The 17,861-nt window shown below is 41.2% G+C and overlaps 1 protein-coding gene across 1 annotated transcript in view; it reads right to left on the bottom strand.

The window, feature by feature from the left end:
- The window catches only part of LOC105476659 (testis expressed 11), a 325,115-nt gene that overhangs the window by 243,258 nt on the left and 63,996 nt on the right, over positions 1–17,861 (bottom strand). Inside the window, exon 8 of the mRNA XM_011732780.2 lies at positions 8,388–8,468. Coding sequence (XP_011731082.2) covers positions 8,388–8,468 — 81 coding nt within the window. The remainder of the gene's footprint in view (positions 1–8,387; positions 8,469–17,861) is intronic.

The raw sequence follows: 17,861 nt of genomic DNA, 5'->3' as shown, positions 1-17,861 counted from the left end.
GAGGCGGAGGTGGGCAGATCACTTGAGGTCAATTCTGAGACCAGCCTGGCCAACATGGCGAAACCCCGTCTCCACTAAAAATACAATAATTAGCTGGGCGTGGTGGTGTACACTTGTAATCCCAGCTACTCAGGAGGCTGAGGCAGGAAAAGCGCTTGAACCCAGGAAACGGGTTGCAGAAAGCTGAGATCGTGCCACTGCACTCCAGCCTGGGTGTGAAAGAGCGAGACTCAGTCTCAAATAAAATAAATAAATAAATAAATAAATAAATAAATAAATAAATAAATAAATAATCACCTTATAAGAGACGCTGGTCGGGCGCAGAGGCTCATGCCTGTAATTCCAGCGCTTTGGGAGGCCGAGGTGGGTGGTTCACCTGAGGTTAGGAGTTCGAGAGCAGCCTGGCCAACATAATGAAACCACCCCCAGTCTCTACTAAAAATACAAAAATTAGGCGGGCATGGTGGCTCATGCCTGTAATCCCAGTTACTTGGGAGGCTGAGGCAGGAGGATCGTTTGAACCCAGGAGGTGAAGGTTGCAGTGAGCCAAGACTGTGACATTGCACTCCAGCCTGGGCAACAAGAGCGAAACTCCGTGTCAAAAAAAAAATGTTAAAATAAGGGCGGGGCAAGATCATGGAATAAAAGCCTGCATTGTTTGTCCCCTCCACTGGAACACCAAATTTTAACAACTGTCTGCACACAGAAAAGCACCATCACAAGAACCAAAATCAGGTGAACACTCACAGTACCTGGTTTTAACTACATATTGTAGAAAGACACATTGAAGAGGGCAGGAGAAACAGTCTTGAATCGCCAAGGCCACCCCTCCCCCATCCCCTAGCAGCAGCTATGCAGTGCAGAGAGAGAATCTGTGCACTTTGCAGAGGAAGAGCACAGCGGCTGTGAAACTTTATATTGAACTCAGTGCTGCACAGTCACAGTGGAGAAAAAAGTCCTGCTGGGTTCAGCCAGCGCCTGTGCACAGAGGGAGCATTTGGACCAGCCTTAGCCACAGGAGAATTACCCTCATCCCAGTGGTGGGAACTTGAGTTTTTTGGCAAGCCTCGCCACTGTGGGCTGAAGTGCTCTGGGGTCCTACATAAACTTGAATGGCAGTCTAGGGCACAAGTACTGCAATTCCAAGGCAACTCCTAGTGGAAGGCTGGGCTTAGAGCCAGTGAATTTGCCACGTGACCTAGGGAGACACCAGCTGGCACAGCAAAGGGAGGGCTTGCACCATCCCTTCCCCAACCCCAGGCAGTAAAGCTCATAGCAATGAAAGTGACTCCTTCCTTCTGCCTAAGGAGAGGAGAGGGAAGAGTAAAGAGGACTTTGTCTAGCATCTTGGATACCAGCTCAGCCACAGTAGGACAGGGCACTGGGCAGAGTAGTGAGGCCCCCATTCCAGGACCTAGCTCTCAAACCACATTTCTAGACACATCCTGGGCCAAAAGGGAACCCACTGCCTTGAAGGAAAGGATCCAGTTCTGGCAGGATTAATCACCTGCTGACTAAAGAACCCTTGGTATAACCCTGGAATAACCATTAATGACCCAGGGAGTACACCATGGGCCTTGGGCTCTGAGAAGTGCTGGCTTCAGGGGACACCCAGCACATTCCCAGCTGTGGTGGCACCAGTGAAAGACTCCTTTTGTTTGAGAAAAGCAGAGGAAAAGTAAAGAGGACTTTGTACTGCACTCTAGGTACCAGCTTGGCTCTTGGGTTCCCCAAATCCAGGTGTAGCCTCTTGGACAGCATTTCTCATCCTGGGCCACAGGAGAGCCCACTGCCCTGAAGGGTGAGTCCCAGGCCTGGCAGCATTCACAAGCTGATGGAAGAGACCTTGAGCTTTATATGAACATCAGTGGCAGCCTAGCAGAACACCCCATGGACCACTGATGGTGGCAGCCACAGGGAGAGGCTCCTCTGCCTGTGGAAAGGGAGGGAAGAGTGGGAAGGGCTTTGTATTGTGATTTGAGTGCCAGCTTAACTGCAGTAGAATAAAACATCAGGTAAATTGCTAAAGTTCCTGACTCCAATTGCTGGCTCCCAGAGAGCATCTTTGGATACACCCAGGTTGTGGAGGAACTCACCATCCTAAAGGGAAGGGCCTTCCTTGGGCAAGGTCCAATGCTGTGCTGGCTTCGAGTCTGACACAGCACAGGCCCAGTGCTTGCATCACCACACCCCCAGCTCAACACAGAGACAGTGACTCCATATGTTTCAGAGAAAGTAAGGGTAAAGAACAAGAGCTTCTGCCTGGTAATCCAGAGAATTCTTTCAGATGTTATCCAAAGTCATCAAGTCAAGTACCCTTTATGGGTCTACAAGAAACACAGCATTATTAGACTTGGGGTCCAAGTCTCTTTGAATAACTGGAAGGCCTTCCCAAGAAGGACTGGCATGAGCAAGCCTAGATCGAGAAGACTACAATAAATACCTAACTCTTCAATGCCCAGACACCGAAGAATATCTACAAGCATCAATACCATCCAGGAAAACAAGACTTTACCAAACGAATTAAATATGGCACCAGGGACCAATTCTGGAGAAACAGAGATATGTGACTTTTCGGATAGAAAATTAAAAATAGCTATTTTGAGGAAACTCAAAGAAATTCGAGATAACACAAAGAAAGAATTCGGAATTTTATCAGATAAATTTAACAAAGAGACTGAAATAATTTAAAAGAATCAAGCAGAAATGCTGGAGTTGAAAATGCAATTGACATGCTTAAGAATGCATCAGTCTCTTAGCAACAGAATTGATCAAGTAGAAGAAAACTAGTGAGCTTCAAGACAGGCTATTTGAAAATATACAATCAGAGGAGACAAAAGAAAAAAGAATAAAAAAGCATGAAGCATACTTACATGATCTAGAAAATAGCCTCAAAACGGTAAATCTAAGATCCATTGGCCTTAAAGAGGAGGTAGGGAAAGAGCTATGGGTAAGAAGTTTATTCAAAGAGATAATATCAAAGAATACCCCAAACCTGGAGAAAGATATCAACATTCAAGTATAAGAAGGTTATAGAACACCAAGCAGATTTAACCCAAAGAAGAACACCTCAAAGCATTTAATAATCAAACTCCCAAAGGTCAAGGATAAAGAAAGAATTCCAAAAACAGTAAAAGAAAAGAAAAAAAATCACATACAATGGAACTTCAATACATCTGGCAGCCAACTTATCAGCAGAAACTTTACAGGCCGGGAAAGAGAGGCATGACATATTTAAAGTGCTGAAGGAGAAAAAAAAATGTTTACCCTAGGATAGTATATCCAGCGGAAAGTATCTTTCAAACATGAGGGAGAAATAAAGACTTTCCCAGACAAACAAAAGCTGAGGGATTTCATCAACACCAGACCTGTCCTACAAGAAATGCTAAAGGGAGTTGTTCAATCTGAAAGAAAAGGATGTTAATGAGCAAGAAGAAGTCACCTGAAGGTACAAAACTCACCGGTAATAGTAAGCACATGGCTGGACACAGTGGCTCATGCCTGTAATCCCAGCACTTTGGGAGGTCGAGGCAGGTGGACTGCCTGAGGTCAGGAGTTCAAGACCAGCCTGACCAGTATGGTGAAACCCCATCTCTACTAAAAATACAAATATTAGCCGGGTCTGGTGGTGTGTGCCTGTAGTCCCAGCTACTTGGGAGGCTGAGGCAGGAGAAGTGCTTAAACCCGGGAGGCAGATGTTGCAGTGAGCCGAGATCACGCCACTGCACTCCAGAGCCTGGGTGACAGAGCAACATTCTGTCTCAAAAAAAAAAAAAAAAAAAATAGTAAGCACACAGAAAAAGACAGAATGGTATCACACTGAAACTGTGGGGTGTAAACTTCTCTTGACTTAAGTAGAAAGAATGAATGATGAACCAAACAGAAATAACTACAACTTTTCAAAGCATAGACAGTACCATAAGACATAAAGAAAAACAAAAACAAAAAAAAAGGCTGGGCGCGGTGGCTCACGCCTGTAATCCCAGCACTTTGGGAGGCCGAGGCGGGTGGATCACGAGGTCAGGAGATAGAGACCATCCTGGCTAACACGGCAAAACCCCGTCTCTATTAAAAAACAAAAAATTAGGCCGGGCGCGGTGGCTCAAGCCTGTAATCCCAGCACTTTGGGAGGCCGAGACGGGCGGATCACGAGGTCAGGAGATCGAGACCATCCTGGCTAACACGGTGAAACCCCGTCTCTACTAAAAAAATACAAAAAACTAGCCGGGCGAGGTGGCGGGCGCCTGTAGTCCCAACTACTTGGGAGGCTGAGGCAGGAGAATGGCGTGAATCCGTGAGGCGGAGCTTGCAGTGAGCTGAGATCCGGCCACTGCACTCCAGGCCGGGCGGCAGAGACTCCGTCTCAAAAAAAAAAAAAAAAAAAAAATTAGCCAGGCGTCTTGGCGGGCGCCTGTAGTCCCAGTTACTCGGGAGGCTGAGGCAGGAGAATGGTGTACACCCGGGAGGTAGAGCTTGTGGTGAGCCGAGATCGTGCCACTGCACTGCAGCCTGGGCAACAGAGTGAGACTCCGTCTCAAAAAAAAAAAAAAAAAAAAAAAAAAAAGAAAAACAAAAAAAAGTTAAAAATTGGGGAACAAAGTTAAAGTGTAGAGTTTTTATTAGTTTGTGTATGTGTGTGTGTGTGTCTCTTTGTTAATACAATCAGTGTTACACTGTCATCAATTTAAAATAATGAGTTATAAGATAGCATTTGCAAGCCTCATGGTAACCTGAAACTGAAAAACAACGAATACACAAAAAATAAAAAGCAAGAAATTAAATCATACCACCAGTGAAAATCACCTTCACTAAAAGGAAGACAGGAAAGAAAGAAGTGGAATAGAATAAAAAATAGAAAACGAAAACAATCAGAAAACAAATAACAAAGTGCAGGAGTAAGTCCTTACTTATCAGTAATAACACTGAATGTAAATAGACTAAACTCTCCAATCAAAAGTGGTTGAACGGATTAAAAAAAACAAAACAAAAAAACAAGACCCAGTGATCTCTTGCCTACAAGAAACACACTTCCCCTATGAAGATACGCATAGATTGAAAATAAAGGGATCGAAAAAGATATTCCATGACAACGGAAACCACAAAAGAGCAGGAGTATCTATACTTATATCAGACAAAATGGATTTCAAGACAAAAAAATTAAGGAGAGAGAAAAAAAGGTCACTATATAAGGATAAATTGGAAAATTCAGCAAGAGAAAATAACAGTTTTACATACACATGCACCCAACACTGGAGCACTTAAATATATAAAGCAATTATTAGAGGGAAAGAGAGAGATAGACCTCTGGTCAATGAGTTTTTTTTTTGGATATGACTCCCACAGGTGACAAAAGCAAAAATAGGCAAATGGGATTGCATCAAACTAAAATGCTTCTGCACAACAAAGGAAACAATCAAAAGAGGGAAGAGACAACCTACAGAATAGGAGAAAATATCCACAAATCATACATCTGATAAAGAGTTAATCTCCAAAATATACGAAGAACTCAAACACTTCAATAGGAAGTAAACAACCCAATGAAAAAATGGGCAAAAGACCTGAATAGATATTTCTCTAAGGAAGACATACAAATCAGCAACAAGTATATGAAAAAATGCTCAACATCACTAACCATCAGGGAAATGCAAATTAAAATCACCATGAGATATCACCTCACATCTGTTAGAATGTCTATTATCAAAAAGACGAAAGGTAAGTGTTGGCAAGGGCATGGAGAAAAGGAAACCTTTGTACACTGCTGGTGGGAATGTAAATTAGTACACCCACTATAGAAAACAGTATAGAGGTTGCTTGAAAAATTAAAAATGTAACTACCATATGATCCAGCAATCGCACTTCTGGATATATACCCAAAGGAAATAAAATAAGTATCTTTAAGAGATATCTGCAATCCCTTGTTCACTGCAGCATTATTTACAATAGCCAAGCTATGGAATCAACCTAAGAGTCCAGCAAGGGATGAATGGGTAAAGAAAATGTGCTATTTGTATACAATAGAATACTATTCAGCCATAAAAAAGAAGGAAATCCTGCCATTTGTGATAACACAGATGAACCTGGAGGACATTAAGCTAAGTGAAATAAGCCAGCCACAGAAAGACAAATACTGACTGCACGATCTCACTTACATGTGGATTCTGAAAAAGCTGAGTTCATAGAAGTAGAGAGTATAAAGGTGGTTGCCATGGGTTTGGGGAATGGATGAGGAGACATTGGTCAAAGGGAACAAAGTGTCCAAGCACAGTGGCTCCCGTCTACAATCCCAGTACTTTGGGAGGCTGGGGCAAGAGGACTGCCTGAGCCCAGGAGTTCAAGATCAGCCTGTGCAACATAGTGAGACCCCCATCTCTACAAAAAAAACAACTAGCCAGCCTTGGTGGCACACACCTGTAGTCCCAGCTACTCAGGAGGCTGAGGTGGGAGGATCACTTTAGCCCAGGAGGTTGAGGCTGCAGTGAGCCAGGATCATGCCACTGCACTCTAGTCTGGCAACAGAGCAATACTCTATTTTGTCAAATAAAAGGGGAGAGGGTACAAAGTTTCATTTAGGCTGTATGAATAAGTTCTGGGGCTGTACTATATAGCACAGTGACTATAGTTAATATTATAATAATGTATTGTATACTTGAAAATTGCTAAGAAAGTAGATCTTAAATATTTCTCCACAAAAAAACCTGTGTGAGTTGATGAATATATAAATTGGCTTGATGGTGATCTTTTCATGATGTATAATATATCAAAATATCATGTTATATATAATAAATATATACAAATTTTGTCAATTATACCCCCAATAAAGTTAGAAAATTGGAGGAAAAAAGAATAAAGTTGGTGAAAGTAGAATGAGAAATTAGATTTTCCATAGTTTCAGTGTTTCACTCACAAAATGATACAGGTTTACAGCAAAAAGAACTGGAAGACACGATCTTAATCAAAAGATTAAAGCTAGCACCACCAATAATAGTATAAGTCAATCCTGTATACCACCTAATAGGAAGCCATGAGTAGAACATAGAATCTCTTCTGTGATTTTCTGGCCTCAAATTCATAACCTGTTCTAATCATGAGGAAACTTTGGCTAAACCCATATTAAATCACATGCTACAAAATGACTGATCTGTAATCTTCAAAACTGCCAAGATCATGAATAGCAAGGCAAGAATGAGGAGGTGTTCCAGATTTCCAGATTGAAGAAGCCTGAAGACTATGTATAATTCTAGATTGAAACCATTTTCTATATAGAACATTATTGGAAAATTTGAATGACGTTTCCAGGCAAAGGGTATACAGGAGTTCTTTGTACTATTCTTATAACTTTTCTATAAATATGAAATTGTTTTAAAAGTTTTTAAAGCCTAGAAGAATGTCTGATGTGACACATAACAGGCAACATATAAATGTTTACTGAATTAACTTCTACATTATGACACCCAATTTGGGGAAAAAATAAGACCAATCTCACAAATAGGTACGATGTATGCAATACTGGGAACATTCTCCCTAATACCAAATTATATCTCCATTATTAATCCCTCTGTGATAGTAAAGACTGAAGTAGGCACAGGCACTGAAATAGGAGAGAAAGAATGGAAAGGGAAGATAAAATGAAAAAGCAAAAAACTATGTATTTAGGAATTTTCATGAGATCCAGTCCAGGATGCAGGCTTTATCCTATCAAATCTCTCACATCTCCAAATCCCAGTATAGAAAAATACTATGGCAGTAACATGATTAACTGCTATCAACCTTGTCAGCAGACAAACTCATTTTTTTTCTTTCTTTTGTTGTATAGCATGAAATATGGAGCAAATGTTATCAAGATGGTTTGACAATAAAAGACAAAGCAAAGAAAATTTTAAGAAATATTCCATATTGGCCAGGTGTGGTAGCTCATGCCTGTAATCCCAGCACTTTGGGAGGCTGAGGTGGGCGGATCACTTGAGGCCAGGAGTTCCAGAGCAGCCTGGCCACCATGGTGAAACCCCATCTGTACTAAAAATACAAAAAGTAGCCAGGTGTGGTGGCACAGGCCTGTAATCCCAGCTACTTGGGAGGCTGAGGCACAAGAATCACTTGAACCCGGGAGGTGGAGGTTGCAGTGAGCCGGGATCACACCAGTGAACTCCAGCCTGGGCGACAGAGTGAGACTCCATCTCAAAAAAATATATATATATATATTCCATATAGCTTTTTCAAATGCCCTTTCTGGTAAAGAACAAAGGAAGTAAAATATTTCAAAGATCAGCTACTTATGTGGAACTGATCTCAAACAGAATTTCCAAAAGGTTGCATGAAGTAGTAATGATTCTTCCTGGAACTTGATATAGCATATTTTCAAACTCTTGGAGAATGCAGATTTCACTCACCATCTGGGGGAGCCTCAACAACATATCTTTACACTGCAGTACACACATAGATGCTCTTTGAAAATCCCCTTGAGCAACTGCCTGAAAAAGACAAAGAATGTCAATAACTGGTTAAAATGAAATTACAAGGTTATTTGTCTCTAAGTCGATTTTAGCATTTTAACTAGTATTTAAAAGTCTTAAGGCTGGGCGCGGTGGCTCAAGCCTGTAATCCCAGAACTTTGGGAGGCCGAGGCGGGCGGATCACAAGGTCAGGAGATCGAGACCACAGTCAAACCCCGTCTCTACTAAAAATACAAAAAATTAGCCGGGCGCGGTGGCGGGCGCCTGTAGTCCTAGCTACTCAGGAGGCTGAGGCAGGAGAATGGCGTGAACCCAGGAGGCGGAGCTTGCAGTGAGCCGAGATCGCGCCACTGCACTCCAGCCTGGGCAACAGCGTGAGACTCCATCTCAAAAAAAAAAAAAAAAAAAAAGTCTTATTTTGTTTTCTAATATTTTTAGCAATACTAGTTGTTCGAGCTAAACAAATAGTTTGCTCAAAATACAGAAGAATAAGTGGTAATCTTTGGTGACACAGAGTTGATACTGAATGACTGGGAGTCATTTACTTTTCTGGAAATGCAAAAACTGGTTGTACTACCTTATGTTATTATATTATGACATAATGCCAAGTCTACTAGATGCTTCTGCAACTTGAATAGCTCTTGTATTCACCTTTACATTAGAGGAATTAAGTTAAACAGCAGTCTTTGTCTTTTTTTTTTTTTTAAAGTCTATTTTTATTTATTTATTTATTTATTTATTTTTATTATTATTATTTTTTTGAGACAGAATCTTGCTCTGTTGCCCAGGCTGGAGTGCAGTGGCGTGATCTCGGCTCACTGCAAGCTCCGCCTCCCGGGTTCACACCATTCTCCTGCCTCAGCCTCCTGAGTAGCTGGAACTACAGGTGCCCGCCACCACGCCCAGCTAATTTTTTGTATTTTTAGTAGAGATGGGGTTTCACCGTGGTCTCGATCTCCTGACCTTGTGATCCGCCCGCCTCGGCCTCCCAAAGTGCTGGGATTACAGGCGTGAGCCACCGCGCCCGGCCCAGTCTTTGTCTTAAAACAAGCTCACAATAACCTCATAGTCTGAACTGCTGTGTATATCCACTACAAAAAGCAGCTTATCAATTAGCCAGACATGTGGCACATACCTACAGTCCCAGCTACTTTAGAGGCTGAGGCAGGAAAATTGCTCAAGTCCAGGAGTTCGAAGCTGCAGTAAGCTAAGAAGATACCACTCTACTCCTGCCACAGATGACAGAGCAAAACCCCATCTCTTTAAAAAAAATTTTTTAAGAAAAAAGAAAAGCAGCTTAGTACAATCTCATCATGAAGCCAAAAGAGCCACTCTGCCATTTATCATGTGTAACTTTGAGCCTTAAGCTCTCACAGATTGTTTCCTCATTCATAAAGTGAGGAAACTGTACTAGACTATCTGTAGGGTCCCTTTCATTTCTACCATTCTATGACTGAACACCCCCAAATGAATGAAAACATCAATCACACATTATTTTAGCACTTATAGAAGAGGCTTGTTTCAGTCATTTAAGAACTTAGTTGGCCAGGCATGGTGGCTCACACCTATAATCCCAGCACTTAGGGAGGTCGAGGTGGGTGGATCACCTGAGGTCAGCAGTTTGAGACCAGCTTGACCAACATGGTGAAATCCTGTCTCTACTTAAAACACACACACACACATACACTCTCTCACACACAAATTAGCTGGGTGTGGTGGTGGGCACCTGCAATACCAGCTACTCGGGAGGCGGAGCTTGCAGTGAGCTGAGATCACACCAATGCACTCCAGCCTGGGCAACAGAGCGAGACTCTGTCACAAAAAAAAAAAAAAGCTGACAAAGCATTTTTGTAAGAAAACCGTGGATACGTACAAGGAAATAATAAAATACTACACTTGCTATTTTCTTCTCTTCTTTACGTGGTGTCAAATATTATTGTGCTTTGAATAATAAAATAATTGAGTAGAGAGAAGAAAATATAAACAACACATAAGACGCCAGTTTCTCTCTAGTTTTCTCTTCTAACTGCTGAATAGTAAGCCTGGCATCTTGCTCAGTAGATACTCTCTTATAAGGCTTTAATACTAGATATTATTAAAGGGGAAAATAAATTGCTAACACAAGTGCCTCAATAAGCCATATCTCTTAGAAAATAATATCCCTTTCTACACTATATTCTATGAATACTTGCTGATTAATTCATTATTCAAGGTGGAGAAAATCTTACTATGAAAGAGGAAGGCTGAGTGACAACCCCATATCAGAGGATAGATGCTGCTGTCTGTTCTTATAACATATAAAACAATATGAGACTTTAATGTTCAAACAACTCATATAGTGTCTATCATTACTCAGATTTTTATCTTAGAGAAATCAAAGCTCTAATAATTCAGGCTAGTTTTGAAAATTTATTCGTCTTCTTATGACTAGAAATAAATATTTCAAGCCCCAAAGATAAAGATTTCAAGTAAAAGAAGTCTTAAAGAAGAGGCAGCACAATACAGTGCTGTAGTAACCTTTTGTGAGCATCAGACTCACCAGTGGAGCTTTCTGAAAATCACATGCCCAGCTCTCACCACTTGGAGACTGTGATTCATTAGGTGTGGAGTGATGTCCTGCCTATACTGATGTAGTGAAAAGAATATGAGCTTTGCATTCCCAGCTTTTCCACTTCTTGGCTCAGTGAACTTAGGTAAGTCACAATCTCTTTGAGGTTCTACTTTCTTAACTATAAAATAGGGACAGTAATGTCTACAATACAGGATGGATCTTATGAGGATCAAATGGGATCACAGATGTGAAAGCATTTCATAAACTGTAAGTCAGTATTTAAAAATGTGTACATTCTGGGCAGTCAAAACTACTATCAGGGCTGGGCCCAGTGGCTCACCCCTGTAATCCCAGCACTTTGGGAGGCCAAGGTAGGCTGATCACCTGAGGCCAGGAGTTCGAGATCAGCCTGGCCAACATGGCAAAACTCCGTCTCTACTAAAAATACAAAAAGTAGCTAGGCATGGTGGCACGTGCCTGTAATCCCAGCTACTTAGGAGGCTGAGGCAGGAGAATCGCTTGAACCCAGGAAGCAGAGGTTGCAGTGAGCCGAGATGGCACCACTGCACTCCAGCCTGGTCAATAGAGTGAGACACTGTCTCAAAAAAAAAAAAAAAAAAAGACAATATATTAAAATGGCAATAGTCCCCAAGTTGATCTATAAGTTTAATCCAATTCCATTAAAATTCCAGTTGGCTTTTTTTTTGCAGAAATTAACATGCTGATCTTAAAATTCAAATGGAAATTTAAGAGACCTAGGGCTAGGTGAAACATTCTGAGACATGACTCTGAAAGCATGATCCATAAAAGAAAAAGAAATCAATAAATTGGACTTTATCAAAACTGTGTTCTGTGACCCTATTAAAAAGGACAAAAAGACAAGCTGCAATGAGACAATATTCGCGAACATTTATCTGACAAGGGAATCATATCGAGAATATATAAATAATCCCGTCAATTGAACAGTAAACTATCAATCAAAATAGAAAATAGACAAGAAAAATGACAGATATTTTGCCTAAAGGGAGATACAGATGGTAAATAAGTAAATGAAAAGATATTCAACATCATTAGCCATTAGAGAAATGCAATTAAAACCACATTGAGATATCACTATATATCTATTAGGATAGCTACAATAAAAAAATTGGTCACAATACCAAATGCTGGCAAGGATGCAAAGAAATGGGATCTCTCATACATTACTGGTAAGAATCTAAATGGTGGCCGGTTGCAGTGGCTCACACCTGTAATCCCAGCACTTTGGGAGGCCAAGGTGGGCAGATAACCTGAGGTCAGCAGTTTGAGACCAGCCTGGCCAACATGGCAAAGCCCCATTTCTACTAAAAATACAAAAATTAGCCAGGCATGGTGGCACACACCTGTTGTTTCAGCCACTCGGGAGGCTGAGGCAGGAGAATCACTTGAGCCTGGGAGGCGGAGATTGCAGTGAGCTGAGATCATGCCACTGCATTCCAGCCTGGGTGACAGAGTGAGACTCTGTCTCAACAACAAAACAAAACAAAACAAAACAAACAAAACACAGAATGTAAAATGGCATGGCCACTCTAGAAAACAATTGGCAGTTTCTAAAAAAAAAAACTAAATATACCCTTTATGTCCACACAAAAACCTGTATGAAAATGTTCATGCCAACTTATTTACAATAGCCAAAAATTGGAAACAACCCAAATTCTTTCAATGGTGAATGGCTAAACAAATTGGTACATCCATAGCATAGAATTCTACATAGCAATAAAAAGAGAACAGGGCTGGGCATGTTGACTCATGCCTGTAATCCCAGCACTTTGGTAGGCAGAGGTGGACGGATCACTCGAGGCCAGGAGTTTGAGACCAGCCTGGCCAACATGGCAAAACCCCATCTCTACAAAAAAATTAGCCAGATGTGGTGGCACATGCCTGTAATCTCAGCTACTTGGGAGGCTGAGGCAGGAGAATCGCTTGAACCCGGGAGGCAGTAGTTGCAGTGAGCCGAGATCACACCACTGCACTCCAGCCTGGGCGACAGAGCGAGACTCTGTCTCAAAAACAAACAAACAAACAAAAAGAACAAACTATTAACACATAAAACAACAAGGATGGATCGCAAAAAAAAAAAAAAAAATGCTGAGTGAGAACAACCAATATGAAATGGTTACATAGTATATTATTACATTTATACAATGTTCTTAAAATGACAAAATTATAGAGATGGAGACTAGGTTTTGGTTGCCTGGGTTTTGGATGACTGGAAAGGGGTATCCCTATAAAGGGGTTATGTAAAGAATCTGTGTGGTAATGAAATTGTTCTGTATCTTGATTGTGGTGGTATGAATCTACACCTACACATGTGATGAAATTGTACAGAACTATATAAACATACGTGAACACACACAAGAGAGTTCATATAAAACTGGTGAAATCTAAATAAGGTCTGTGGATTGTATCAATGTCTATTTCCTGGTTTTATATTGCACTATATGTAAGCAAGATATTACCACTGGGGAAAAACTGGGTGAAGGATACACAGATCTCTCTTTACTATTTTTGTAGCTTCCTGCAAATCTATGCTTATTTCAAAAATTTTAAAAGTTTTTAGAAACACATTTGTTGGCCAGGCATGGTGGCTCATGCCTGTAGTCCCAGTACTCTGGGAGGCCGAGGCGGGTGGATCACCCGAGGTCAGGAGTTCAAGACCATATCTGGTCAACATGGTGAAACACCGTCTGTACTAAAAATACAAAAACTAGCTGAGCATGGTGGCGGCTGCCTGTAGTCCCAGCTAGCTACTTGGGAGGCTGAGGCAGGAGAATCGCTTGAACCCAGGAGGTGGAGGTTGTAGTGAGCCGAGATGGCACCACTGCCCTCCAGCCTGGGCAACAGAGCAAGACTCGGTCTCAAAAAAAATCAAATCAAATCAAATCACATTTGTTAACACCACCGCCAATTTCATCAGAAAAGACTAAGTATTTAGGCAGTGGCTCATGCCTGTAGTCCCAGAACTTTGGGAGGCCAAGGCAGGCAGATCACTTGAGGCCAGGAGATCGAGACCAGCCTGGCCAACATGGGGAAACCCTCATCTCTACTAGAAATACGCCCCCCCCAAAAAAAAGAAGGAAGAAAGAAAAGAGAGAAATGTGATGCCCCAATTTTGGAGGTAAGGCCCAGTGGGAGGTGTTTAGGTCATGGAGTCAGATCTCTCATGAATGACTTGGCTCCCTCCCCACAGTAACAGTGAGTTGTTCTTGCTCTAGTAGTTCCTGTAAGATGGCATTGTTTGAAAGAGTCTGGTATCACCCTCCCCTGTATCTCTTCTTCCCTCTCTTGTCATGTGATATGCCTGCTCCCCCTTAGACTTTTGGCATGACTGAAAGCTTACTGAGGTCCTTGGCCAGAAGCAGATGCTGGCATATGCTTCTTGTACAGCGTGTAGAACCATGAGCAAGAATAAATCTCTTTTCTTTATAAATTACCCAGCCTCAGGTATGCCATTATAGCAATACGAAATGAACTGAGACACCTTACTACTGAAACTGCTTTCTATGGTCACTATCATCTTCCTAAACATCAGGTTCAATGCCGTTTATTCCAATCTCATTTTCTTTTATTTCTCTGACGCACTGGCCACTGTTGATCATCCTTTTCTCCAAGCTCTCTTCTCATGGATGACCCACACTGTTCTAGTCCTCTTTCATCTCTGGTATTCCTTCTTTTTTGTTTGCTCTGCTTTTTGAAATTTTAATGTAATTAAATTTGATTTTTTTAAAGACAGGGATTCACTCTACCACCCAGGCTGGAGTGCCATAGTGTGATCATGGCTCACTGCAGCCTCAACCTGTGATCCTCCTGTTTCAACCTCCCACGAAGCTGAGACCACAGCCATGTGCCACCATGCCTGCCTAATTTTTTTTTTCTTTTCTCACAGAGATAGGGTCTAGTTATGTTGCCCATGCTGGTCTTGAACTCCTGACCTCAAATGATCCTCCCACCTTGGCTTCCCAAAGTGCTGGGATTACAGGTGTGAGCCACCATGCTTAGCAGTGTTTGCTCTACTTTTGACCGTACTCTCCCACCTCCTAACAACATGTAAATGTTTGTGGAATGAACAGGCTTTATTATCCTCCCTTTCCTGCCTCCAAAGATTCAATGGTTCAAGTCCTTCTCACTGAACGTAAATGATTGCTTCCTTTATATGTCTCCTATATCTGTCCCTTCTTTCTCATTCTCATTGGTACTACTATAGTCCAGGCTTTCACCGGTTCATGGTTACACTATGCCTTGATTCTGTTTATTTTTCTTTTCTTTTTTTTTTTTTTTTTTGAGACAGAGTCTTGCTCTGTCGCCCAGGCTGGAGTGCAGTGGCCAGATCTCAGCTCACTGCAAGCTCCGCCTCCCGGGTTTACGCCATTCTCCTGCCTCAGCCTCCGGAGTAGCTGGGACTACAGGCGCCCGCTGCCTCGCCCGGCTAGTTTTTTTGTATTTTTTAGTAGAGACGGGGTTTCACCATGTTAGCCAGGATGGTCTCGATCTCCTGACCTCATGATCCGCCCGTCTCGGCCTCCCAAAGTGCTGGGATTACAGGCTTGAGCCACCGCGCCCAGCCCTGTTTACTTTAAAATCAAGTCTAAACATGATTACAGGTTACTCTTCACTAGGTGCCACCAAACCTCTTCCTAAACACTTTCAATTACCCCAGTACCTTTAGGAAAATATCAAAAGTATTTTTTCAAAGAGGTATATTTGGGCTTTCTCAACCTGGCCCTACTTACTTCTCCAGACTTAGCACTTATCGTGCCCTTGCAAAATACTTTCCTTCAGATAAACTGGTCACACTCTTCCTTAAACATGGCATGCACATTACTGCCTTATATGACTTTGTTCATGTGCAAACCTTTGCTCTGCCTGGAATATTCTGTGCCCTCTTCCCCACTTTCCTAAGTCTGTTTCTTCCTTCAAAGTTCAAATCATGCTCTAAATCCTGTGTGTCTTCCCCTACAACCCAGTCCACAATAATCTCCCCACTTTTCTACACTCTTGTAGTACTTGCCTGTACTAGTGTTTTTCAGCCTTTCACATTTTACATACTACTTGCCACTCTTTTGATAGGATGGGGGGGGTAAAAAGATCAGAAAGGAATAATAGGGGGAGAGCAGATTCATTTGTACCACACACATTTACATAATATCTATTACGTGCTATGCACTATGCTAGAAGCTGACAATGCAGATTAATTTTTTTTACATTACTACTTTTTTAACTACTAGGAAAGATGGTGAACCAAAGTCCTTGATATAATAGAGAAAGCTGGCTTTCACTTGGCTTGTGTCTCCAGGATAGCCTCCATCATAGTCTTTATAGGTAAGCTCATAGCCCCTTCCTCAGTGTGACCTTGTCAGCTTCTACAAATGGTCTCACTTTAAATAGGGGAGGGAGCAGAAGCAAAATATGCGATCCTTGCATCTGCAGATGATGCACAATGCAGAAAGAGGCACTGCCAGTAACCAAGGGAAATGGGGAATTAGGAGAAACACCAAGATCTATAGTTATTTTTACAATTCCGAAAGATTACAGAAGAATAATCTGGCACATGCATACACAGAAAAGTATCCTTCACCTTGCAAGTGGATATAGGGATTGAGGAAAAATAAAATGTTAACAATTGTTAGGAAGGTGATGTGACCACTTTCGACAAAGTCTGTGTCCCACCTAACCTAAGTCATTCATTTGGCACTTAATATTTTCCTTTTTCCAGTTTTAGAACATGTACTTATGGCCTATCTCTCAAACTAGCTTATAATTTTCTTAAGGAAAATGACCATGTATTATATCTCCACTCACACACAGCACTGAACACTGCATGTAGATCACTTATCTGTACAACTATTATAGTACCCAATTTTTTCTATCTTGTATATGCATCCTTTATCTCACCAACTAAACTATAGTCCTTGAGGATAGGATATGTGATTGTTTGCATTACTCCACAAAACCTAGCATAGTAGTCTGTTCATAGAAGATATTCCTTGTCTGTTGAATAATTTAATAAATAATAAAGCAATTATCTAACTGGTTAAATGGTAGGTGCCTAGAAAAAGATAAGGCCTCTCAGGAGCTTTATTAGGACAGAGAAAACTCATTATCAAACACCGCTATTAACCGCCATTTTAAAGATGTCTTCTCCCAAGCAAATATCAACAAAACTCATAAACTCTAATGGTGAGAGTGTCTTAGAAATGAAAAATGAACTTACAGCAAAAGGAATTAGCCTTCACTTCAACTTCTGAAGATGTCATCACTTATCAAAGTCAAGAATTATATAGTTCTCATTACTGATTATAACAACTAACACTTTTAACCAGCTATATAAAGAAGATGCCATTTAGATGTCAACATCCACCACACTGAAGAAATGCTACAAGACCTTCTGAAATCATAGGATCTCGGTGTTAAAAGGGACTTAAGGATCACAGTAGTCAAATTTCCTACCAAATGAAGGAATTCCTTCTGCAATGTATAATTATTAGGATACTCACATCTTTGCTTACAGTTTTCCAGTGAAAACAGACTTAGAATCTTGCAGGAAAGCTATTCCATTATACGATTACTATCACTGATAAAAAGCTACTTACATAAAGCCACAATTCGTCTTCCTAGAATTTCTACCATTGTTCTTCATTCTATCCTGTGGAGTTTAATTCCTTTTCAATACAATAGTCCTTAAAATATTCAAAGAGAGCTATCATTCCTACTGTCTTCTTTTTCTGAGACAAACATCACTATATTCTCCAAATATTTTTCATATGATATACTTTGTACACCAACCCAGTAATTTTAAAATGTGATGTGTAGAAGTTATCACA

Source organism: Macaca nemestrina, chromosome X, assembly GCF_043159975.1.
Source record: "Macaca nemestrina isolate mMacNem1 chromosome X, mMacNem.hap1, whole genome shotgun sequence".
In the NCBI taxonomy this organism is placed as follows: domain Eukaryota; kingdom Metazoa; phylum Chordata; class Mammalia; order Primates; family Cercopithecidae; genus Macaca; species Macaca nemestrina.
The sequence above is the reverse complement of the archived record's forward strand: the minus strand, read 5'-3'. Positions and strand labels throughout refer to the sequence as shown.